Here is a 10,640-nt window from a genome sequence, read left to right as displayed (position 1 = left end):
ATTTATGTTTCTAGAGTTTATTGAGGCAATAAAATGAAGAATCGTGGTCTTAAATCCATAAAATCATCTTTGTAGAATCTTGAAATAAGTTTAAACTATTATTATAATGGCTAATGAAATATTTGAGTAATTTAAACCATAAAGATCGAATAATCAGTCGTTTTTTTATTTCGTATATTTTAAAAACAGAATAAAAGAAAAAATAGTTTGTATGAGGTCATAGTAAAGGTAAGTTTCCACAATTATCGGACTTGTAAACGTCATAATGTTTTTGGAATAGATAACTAATTTCAAAGAACTCTTCATATTATACATAATTTTCAAACCTTAACCATTCTTTTATACAAGAAGAGATGTTCTGTAATTTAATTTGTTTAGTGTTTCTATAAATTACAAATATTATACAGTAAGGATCTCCTAAAGTACATCCATGTTGTAGATACCCCCCTACTTATACAAATCTTCAATATATAATGTAATTCCTTTTCTAACATCATAAAGGGATTTTCTCCAATCTTATAATACATAAAAATACTTGGTACTTTTTTTTCAAAATGGAAAAAATCTTTTGATCCATCTCCAAATCATAAGGATGGAATCAAGAAAATCTCAAAAATCCATAGCAATAATCAAATAAAAAAATTCAAAAGTCCACAGCTGTTCTCAAAAAATTATTTTTTTTGAAAAAAAAAAAAAAATTATATTGCAAGTATTTGTGGAAAAAAAAAAATTATATTACAAGTATTTGTAAAGGGACGTCAGGGACCTTTACGTGACGCCCTGGCGTCAGTCTCATTTTCAAAAGGGGAAAAAGGGGAAGGGAAAAGCAAAAAAGAAGAAGGAAAAAAAAGAGGGGAAAAAAGGAAGAGCATTTGCTTCTTAATAATTCTTGATTTCTGTTGGTTGCATAATTTAGTGTTACATGAAAAATGTGTAAAAGACGTTTTTATTTTTGATTTTATCAACAATAAAACTGATTCATATTTTTCTTTTTGAAATTTCAACACATATACAGGGTGATTAAAAATTGGTTTTTTTTATCACCCGGTATATTTATTGTCGGGCTTAAAAGAGGTTGTGACGTCCCTAATGCCCAAGCTCCTATACGTTTATGGTTGGAGATAGTAACTTTTATCCGTATCTGCCATGACATATTATTACTCAAATGTGCCACGTTTCGAAGCGCTTGAAATATGCTCTGGCATCAAAGTGTTGTCCTCGAAGAAGTAGGGAAGTCTAGTTAATCCTCAAAGCTGCCAAATACTCTTTTCAGACTAACCCGCCCATGTTTATGGCCGAATTCGCAAAAAAAAAGTCCCTATACTGATGTACCGTGTCAACTGCTTCTGGTTGGAAGTCAAAGAAATTTAAAGAGAGCTTACTTTTACGCTCAATAGCATCAAAAAATCCGTATTGAGCATTCTAGGAGTCTTCTTAATTACTTGATATATGAACGCCATCGAGTGATGTTTTTTCTACAAGGAAAAAAGGAAAAATTAAATTGTAAATTAATAATTATTAATTCATAGTTGTAATTATTTTTCATAGATTTAAGTCCTTAAAATAACTGGATATGAGTAGCGGTGTTATTTTCGTATTCCCATGATGAAAAGAGGGAGTAAGAATTATTCTATAATTGAATTAAGATCCTTGCTAATATTAGGGTTTTTTTAATATGAATTTTTGTTCTAAAGAAGAAAACCTTCTGCATTTAAAAATAGCATTGGCGCAGTAAACTATCAAAATTATATTTAAATTCATTTATATTTTATTTTTCCTTTAAAAAATAATGTACAGCAATAATAGCACAAGAAGGCTTATTTCAGAGGGAGAAGTTAAAACCATGACGACCTCTTAAATAATAAACGAAAAAGAAGAAAAATTATTCCTTTTTGTTACTTTGAAAAGGTTTTTTTTGGTTTACAAAAATAACATCCCTAGAAATGATGTCAAGGCACACATGGATAAAAGTTGCAATCTCCAACCCTTTTGTTTTCATCTTTGTCCTGCAGTAAAATAAATTTGTTTGAAATATTTCATTTGATATCACAACACCTTTTCATTAATGGGTGTAATTTTATGATTCTCACTCTTTAAACCTCTCAAAAGTACAGTTCAATATGTGGGGCAGAACTCATTCATTTATACGACTTTTGTTATGTCTTTTCTTATTTTAAGGAGTTTAGTAAAAAAGATTCTTTGGAAATTTGTCAATAGTAAATGGCATTGCTTCAGGATATGAAGCTATCTGTGAGATCAGTGAAAACTTCCTATTTTTGAAAGTATCAATATTCCATTGTGTTGCATTAAAGTATGAAATCTTTGAATATTAAACTTCAACAGGATATAATTTGTAATTCACAATAGAATTTCAACAAAATTAATAATATATATACTAGATGTGTGCCTGGGCACTCTTAATCATTAATGTAACCGCCTTTAGTTCCAATGATTGGCTTCCAGGGGAGATAAAAGGCCTGGTACCTGCTGCAAATGTAGTCCTCTATCATGGACTCCCAGTGCTTGATGATGGTGTCTTTGAGAGCCTCGGTATTTGGATAACAGACACAGCAGGCTTTCTCCTCGAAATACACCCAAAAGGTTTAGTCAAAGGGCTTGGCACCAGGGCCAGTATGGGTGCCAAAAGTGTCAAAAAAGAGTTCAAAAGAACTCATTTACTCATTCAAAAGAGTCTTGCAATGAAGGAAATGAGTTTCTTTCATTGCTGGTGTCAAAAGTGACATCTCCACCCTCACAAGGTCCTTCCATTCACTTTTTTGATAGCTCTCTGAAGAGTCTGGTATGAAACGCTGAGATCTTTTGTATAGGTCCCGATGGACTTGAGGGGATTGGCCTGGGCTATTTTCTTTAACCGGGTACAGTTTAGCTTTTTTTTTCTTCCTCTCCAACGTTTCGGACTGGCTCAGATGTCACTTTTATCGATTTGTACGTCAGCTAGCGAGCTCATGTTTGTTTTGTTTTGTAACTGATTCTTTATACTTTAATAAATCTAAATATGAATTAATTTCAATGCTTAACCTTTAACATTAATTAGTGAATAGTACGTGTTCATATTTCAATGAACCACCAAGTATCCATAGTGATGAAAATAACTTGTATTTTTGCCATGTTCAAAATAAATTAAACGAACATCAATATGGTAACCCTAAAAATTTAAAGAATATTGTCAAGGGCAGCAACTTATATCAGGAACAATCAGCTGTGACAAGAGAGGAGGGGGGAGGGAAGATATAAACAAAGACATTGACAAGAATGACTCTGATGGTGATCCCCAATTCTTCCCGGAGTCCAACAAGAGCCTACAATTATAACTCTTCAAGGTCTTTTATGAGCACACATGAATATTAAATCAGGTTTTGAATGTAGTAGAATATAAAGTTCACAAACTTTACAAGAAAAAAAAAAGACAAGCTGATTACATCACTATTATTGATTACATTACTGTGACGTCAATTAAGCCATTTGTATGCATTTAATCCATCAGAACAGAATGACATCAAACCCATACAAATACCTTCTAAAAAGTGATTACTTAACCGCTGAATACAGCCATATTTTTTGGGCTTTTTAATATTACTAATATGTATACAAGTAAAATATTAAATTACAATGAACAACAGTAAAGGAAAAATGCGCATGTATTCATGGCCTGTCAACACAAAAATAAGCTCAAATGATGTTTTTCAAACATGTGTCTGAATTACTCTTTTAATCCCAATTAAATGATATTAAGTTTCTACTGATAAATTCTTTGGAGGTGCTGCGAAAGGTCGTAGAATTTTCCTGAACAGTAATCAAACTTTTTTTTATAGATGAATTCTATTGGAAAGGTCAAATCTTATTTAAACAAAGGCTTTAAATTATAGTTAATATTTTTGAGCATCCGACTCTTTCCCTGAAATAATTTAAATATTGAAGCGTTTATGTAAAAGAATAAAATAGTAATTCTTGTTTATACTTTTAAAATTGATTATCTGTGAATGCACCGCTTTTTGATATGAACATTGGATTTGTCGATAGAATTACATGAAAAGTGGAGCAGATTAGCATTATAATATTATATATCATATATATAAAAATATAGACAAAAAAGTAATTCAATGTGACTCCGTCTCACAAGTTGATTAATTTTGTTCAAGTTACTTTTAATGGATACTTTTTTTAAAGGACTATTAATTTTATGAAATTTAATCATCCAATTGTTATGAAAGTTTATTACTTTGAAAAAATAGTTTCAAAATTCTTATGATTAATATCATCATTACCAAAACCAGACCTATATTCAAGGAGGTCATTGCAAATTAAAGGGGGGGGAGGTTGAAAGGTTGTGAAGAGGATTTTTTTTTTTTTGGGGGGAGGGGGTGATTTTTTTTTTTTTTTTTTAAATAAAATTTGTAAATTACATTTTTTTTTATTGATTTTAATCTTTTTCAGAAGAGTTATTATTACTGTAATCAAAGGTATGATGGATTCATTTTGAAATAAACGATTTTTAAGCGCATAAATTTTGGCAATTCTGCATTTAAATTATGTTGATTTGTATATTTCTGCTGGGAAGAGGTCCAGTACTAGAGTGTTTTTTTGGGGGGAAGGGGGATAATTTTTGACAATTCGTACATAATGCCAAATTTAACAAATATATGTATATTTTTTAAATAATTAAACGAAAAAAATGACATATAACTTATTTTGTAAGGAAAGACAATTTAAAACTTCTTTTTTGTTTAAATTTTATAATTAAATTCGGACTAGATATGGTTAAAAATAATTTTATTACATTGATAATATGATCTCTAACATACTAATACCAATCACATGAGTACTAAGTACATAGAGTGACTTCTTTCCACCGCTATAGCTGCATAGCTTTCAAACTATAATATCTTAAATAGTGATGGGTCAGTTCTTATTTGTTCGGTAGAGTCCAGTTCAATTCCTTTGGATTGCTATTATTAGAACTGATTTAACAAAAAAGAAATAAAGTGGATTGATGTCAAGCAGAAGCATGTTTTATAAGTTATAGAGTAGAAATGCAGGACTAAACTGTACGGGACAGCCGGCTTCGGTCCTAAATAATTACCGGCACACCACTAATCTTAAGTACTTATAGCAAGACAAATTACATTAGATCCCTATATAAACATTTGTACTTTTCAGAGGTGTCCACAGGATTTTATATATATGTTTTTTTTTTTGGGTGGCGGAGGGGGCTTTGATTTTGAATTTTTTTTTTTAAATTAATTTTGTTATTGCAAATCTTTTAACGGAAAATTATTTTTCTGGATAAAAATTTAATAATTATTAAATTTTTTGAAAAAAATATCCAAAAGTTTGAAGCAACGTACAGAAAAATTTTTTTTTTTGAAAAAAATTAAAAAAAAAAATTCAAATATTTAATTTCTTAGAAAAAAAATCAAAAATTCCCACCATTTCACAAAAACTTAATTTTTTAGAAAGAACTTGAAAAATTAAGTAGTAAATATTAAATATCTTGAAAAGAAATATCAAAAATCAACAACTGTTCACAAAAAAAAAAAAAAAAATTTCAAAAAAAAAATTTACACCTACTTTTGAGTAATTTTTTTTCATCCTGACCGAAACATTTTCTAGTGAAAAGCTAAAGTTCCTTTTTTTTCGATGGGGGGGGGGTATATCCCCTCCTGTCCACCTCCTGCGAACACCCCTGATTTTTCCCTACAACCAATAGTCCATCTAAAATTTGAATGTGGATAAACCATGGAATACTCAATACATATAGCAAGCAGTCTTTTTTTCTTTGCCTTTTTGACCAATTAAGGGCTATTTTTAAATATAGAGTAGAATAATTATAAAATAAACCAGGGAATTGAATTAATACAATCGTGTAATAATGAATGTCTCCTATAAACTCAAATATTTTTTATGGGGTTAATCTATTTGTTTCATGTAATCTGAATAATAATGCCAATAAAGTTATTTAAACATTATTTTAATTCCAATCCCTCCTTCATTTTATAATTAATTAATTAGTTTCCATTAATTAAAAAAATATCCTGTAGTTGGTCAACAGGGAGGGGGAAAAATATTATAAAAATATGTATAAACTGGAAAAATATGTACAATAGAACGGCGACATAAGAAATTACAACATATTTCGAAATAGACACTTGTATAGACATGATCACAACCCGAAATTTACAAATAATGTATCCTAGTCCTTAAACAAGATATCCATCTTGAAGTCATTTAAACTTCTATTCAGGTCCGTCTCCTTGCTTGGCTTGGATCCCCCATGAAGTGGCAGTTCCTTTTCTTCACCACAATTACGACTTCCACTACTCGATAAACTACTACACTGCGTTCCGTTATGCTCTCCTCTACTCCGAGACAATGAATTTGGCGCGACAAGCAAGTTCGTATACACTTCCCACCTCAGAAACCGTTTGTATGCGTCATTTTGTAATAGACTAAATATCCGACGTTGTGCAGCATCAAATGTGGACAAATGAGGTGTAATCATGGCTAAATCTGTGACTCGACGTGAGAGGACATCCAAATTGATTTCATTGGGAGAACCAATGGCTATATAATTGGAATAGAGACGCCATGCAAGGCGTTGTCGTCCCTTGGGAGAAGACTCTGTGTTCCGATACTCATCCACTTTTACAATAAAGTCCAAATTCTCCTCGGCGTACTCTTGTTGAAGAAAGGCTCGAAAAAGGGCTGCTCCGTCTATTAAAGAAAGGTTGGCTAAGTGTTTTTCATAGATATACATATATATATAATCTCGTATTTTAATTACTTCATTAAATTTATCCCTTTTCTGTAATTCATTCAATGAAAAGTTGAATGTAAAATATTTTAGATACATTTGAGAGAAAGTTTATAACGATTTATACTACAGTGTAATTGATATGCATTGTCAAATAATGATGCTGAACAAATCATATCGAACAAACCAACAATTAGTTGGTATGACATTATTTTCTATCGTCTAAGAAATATTAATTAACTGTAGATCTTTCTCAACTTGCTGAAAATAATGCTATGCTTCTTAAATACAACATAAATTACGTAAATTTCATAGTATTCAAATTTACTATTTCCTCGCCCAATGTCTTGGGATTACGAAATATAAAAATGAGGCTCCCAGGATCTTGTATAAGGACAATGCCCAGGGAAATGAGAAACCCTAGTATTTTTACAATCACTAGTGATGTGTCCTGTTCTTATCTATTCGGTACGGTCCAGTATTAGGAGTAGTCCTTTGAACTGTCAGTATTATAAATTATTACAAAAAAGAAATAAAGTTACGTCAAGGACCAAACTCCATCATTTTTAGAACTGATATCTAGTACTGAACTGGACAGGACTTCAGTCTTCAGTCATAAATGTGGACAAAAACATGGGCGTCGACAGGGGGCTATGCTGGAGGGGATGTATCCCCTAAATTAACTCACCTTTCCTTCGTACAAAAAATTTAATATTGAAATTTGATTTAATTTTTCAAATTTTTTTTCCAAACCATTTAATTTTCAAGTTTTTTTCTAAAAATGTTTTTTTTTGAGAATATCTATGAATTTCTTAATTTTTTTTCCAAAAAATTTAATATTTTAAATTTAATTTCTTACAAAAAATTTGCTCCCCCCCCCAAAAAAAAAAAAAAAATATATACATATTATCCTGCGGAAGCCCCTGAAAAGAACCCTATCACTAATTAAGTATGACTGCAGAATATATACAATACAAATATTATATTTTACATGGTGATTGGAGTAGATTTTTCATGTCTTGACCCCAGGATTGTGCTTCTTCAATGGACGGACGAACGTTGAGGATTCCAATTAATCTAAAACTAGTAGAAAAGTGTTAAATCTGTACTATTATTATTCCGTTGAGTCTGAGTCTCACTTTTTATAAAGGATTTTTTCACAGGCTTGTATGAGCGTGGGACAAAGACAGCCGATATCCCCCAAATAATCATCTTCGTCCATCTTGAGACTTGCCATTACTAGTGTATCGAGTACAAATTGTATTAATAAACAACAAAATATAATGTCTATAAAAAGATAAGATATAAGTAAGGTACACGTAATTCGTTGGTTAGTAAATCTATATCTAAATACATGTTGTCATACAGTTTCACTCTCTCCTTGTTGTGGGTAAAGCCATTTGATCTTAGAAGGCTTCTTCTGATGCCCTCTCCCTATGAAGTGACTTTCTACCGTTGTTCTATGTCGTTTCTTCTACCTGCTTGTCCATAGATCAAGGCACTATATGAATTTAACAAATCCTCACCTACAAACAAACAAAAAATAAAATCAGACCTAGAGGAAAGTGATACGTAAATAATCATATCTTAATACGTAATAGTTGCATAAGATCAATTCCAATAATCTTTAGAAATTCGGAGTTAAAAGACACCTCTTTATTTATTTACTTCTGACCATTTCATCAAGACTCTTCATTGTAATATTGTACGCTGTAATTACTGCTGGTCAAATACTACTCCTATCTGTTTGTGACTAATATTTCAGGAGTGGGCCACTCTAGGGAGTCGAAAGTTAAAAATTTCTCGGAGATGAATAAATAACAAGAATTTTGTACTTTTATTTCACTCTTGTGTGGTATTTGCTAGTGTTGTGTTGATCCTTATTTATGACTACGGGTTCAGTATCGGTCCGATCCAGTTCAGTCCTGCATATCAGTGCTAAAATTGATAAATTTCGGTCCTTAATAACGTCACTCAACTTTTTTTTAAATCAGTTATATTACTGAACATCCGAAGGACTGACAATCATAAGGACCTGTCCCAAGGAATGAGAGGACCACACCTAAGACTGGATTGGACTAAATAAATAAAGACTGATGCAACAATGATCATTAGTTTTTATGCACACCCGTTGTCTTAAGGATGAAAATGACCCATTTAAAAAAATATCCCATAAAACAGCGTGTATTTTTGAAATTAGAAATGCATAATTCATTAACAAACAAATAACTATTTTTGTATTTAAATATATGCTAACTTTAAATTTACAATTACTATATAAACTATTGGTGTAAAAACCAAATTATATATTAGTTCTAACTTTAGAATGCAAGAATATATTTTAAGCTCACTAGCAAAAATAATTTTGAATTTCCAGTCATCCACCCCAAACTCCATCTCAAAAATTTGTTTTCTTATAAATCAAATTGGTTGGCAGGTGATTTTAATTTTTTTTAATTAAAATTCTACCAAGATATGTGGTCATTAGAAAATTTAAGCTAAAATTAAATAGTCTCGTATCCATAAATTTCATACTAATAAGAAATTACTTTTTCTCCAAGCTATTATTATTTGTAATATTATTAAGATTCTATAATATTAAAAAAGTTTAAGGGGCCAAAGTTGAGGCAGGCTGTCATTGTATGGATTCAAGGCCATTGTGACAGGGGGTGGTGGAGTTCACCTCCCTTACAATATCTGAATAGGGAAAAAATGATTTCACTCTAAATCTTTGAATATTTATGTAGTGACTTAAAAAAAATGAAATGAGGGCCTTTTAAAAAATAAAAACCCAACAACTTTTTTTGAAAATATCACTTTTGTAATGGAAAAAAATATCGACAAATTCTGGAAAGAGGACCAAAAAGGGTATAAAAACATTACTTTTTAAAATACACGATATAATATGTACCAAATTATTTATCATAGAGGGTTTTTATTATTTTTGAGAAGAAATGGAAAAGGACTCATCTGATTTTTTTTTATAGTGTCTTTAAAAAAAATAATATGTCACTCGAAAAATTTTGAAGAAAAAGAACCCATCATAGGGCTTGAAAAAGATCATTTTCTTGGAAATTTATTAAATTATTATAGACTCATTGTTGATGGACATTTTATTTAAAATATAATTGTATGTATTTATTAATGTACTTTTAGGGTGCAAACGACATTTGTTACGTTACAAATAAATATACATATAAACTATGATTTAAAAAAAGAAAAAACGAAATAACTAAAATAAATAATCAAATCTATTATTGAAATTATTTTAATTATTTTTTTGGTGTGTTTCAAACCATTTTGAGTTGAGAATACAACGCATAGCAAGTTATTGTGTAATATTTAATCAGTGTAAAAAAATATTTTTAGTGTTAAACACCCATAAAAGTAATACATCCATAACCAAAAAACTTTTTTTAAATCAAAAAATAAATTATGTCAAAAAATATTTTTATTTATAACATAATTGGAAAATATATATGATTACAAATATAATATCAGACCATTAAGAACTAGTATTTTTATAAGCTTTAGATGTGATAAAGTTAAACACATCGCTTTGAGCTTTAGATATAATATAACATAAATTATATTTATATAGTGGGAGCAAATTTGTTTTTAGTAGTCTTAAAATCAACTTTTTCTACAGAGCAAATAAATTTCCAAAAAATATATTTATATATCCTCTATATTAACAATGCAAAGAATGTCCGTTTGTTTTTTAATTGTCTGAGGAGGACTCATTTTTTGACAACCTATGTGTGTGGCTATAACTAGGCATATGAATACTGGGAGTGTAAGGGGAAAGTGGGAGCTAAACTTATGGTACTACTGATTTAAAACCCTTGTTAACATCAGCTGCCTTTTA

General features: G+C 30.2%; 1 protein-coding gene across 1 annotated transcript; it reads right to left on the bottom strand.

The window, feature by feature from the left end:
- Nucleotides 1-4,774: 4,774 nt before the first annotated feature.
- LOC121123022 (regulator of G-protein signaling 8) lies at nt 4,775-8,138 on the bottom strand. Its single transcript, XM_040718099.2, has 3 exons — nt 7,912-8,138; nt 7,764-7,855; nt 4,775-6,732 (listed from the first exon to the last, which is right to left on the bottom strand). Exons 1-3 carry the CDS (start codon nt 8,007-8,009, stop codon nt 6,212-6,214), a joined length of 711 nt encoding a protein of 236 aa, XP_040574033.2. The 5' UTR covers nt 8,010-8,138; the 3' UTR covers nt 4,775-6,211.
- Between the last annotated feature and the right edge of the window lie 2,502 nt (nt 8,139-10,640).

The sequence above is a fragment of the Lepeophtheirus salmonis genome, chromosome 8 (assembly GCF_016086655.4).
Source record: "Lepeophtheirus salmonis chromosome 8, UVic_Lsal_1.4, whole genome shotgun sequence".
In the NCBI taxonomy this organism is placed as follows: Eukaryota; Metazoa; Arthropoda; class Copepoda; order Siphonostomatoida; family Caligidae; genus Lepeophtheirus; species Lepeophtheirus salmonis.
The sequence above is the reverse complement of the archived record's forward strand: the minus strand, read 5'-3'. Positions and strand labels throughout refer to the sequence as shown.

Coding starts and splice junctions, on each gene's coding strand:
- LOC121123022 (XM_040718099.2), bottom strand. CDS start 8,009: ATGGCAAGTCTCAAGATGGACGAAGATGATTATTTGGGGGATATCGGC. Junction 7,856..7,911: donor GAAAAAATCCTTTATAAAAA/GTGAGACTCAGA, acceptor CTTTTCTACTAG/TTTTAGATTAATTGGAATCC. Junction 6,733..7,763: donor AAATCTACTCCAATCACCAT/GTAAAATATAAT, acceptor TTTCTTTAATAG/ACGGAGCAGCCCTTTTTCGA.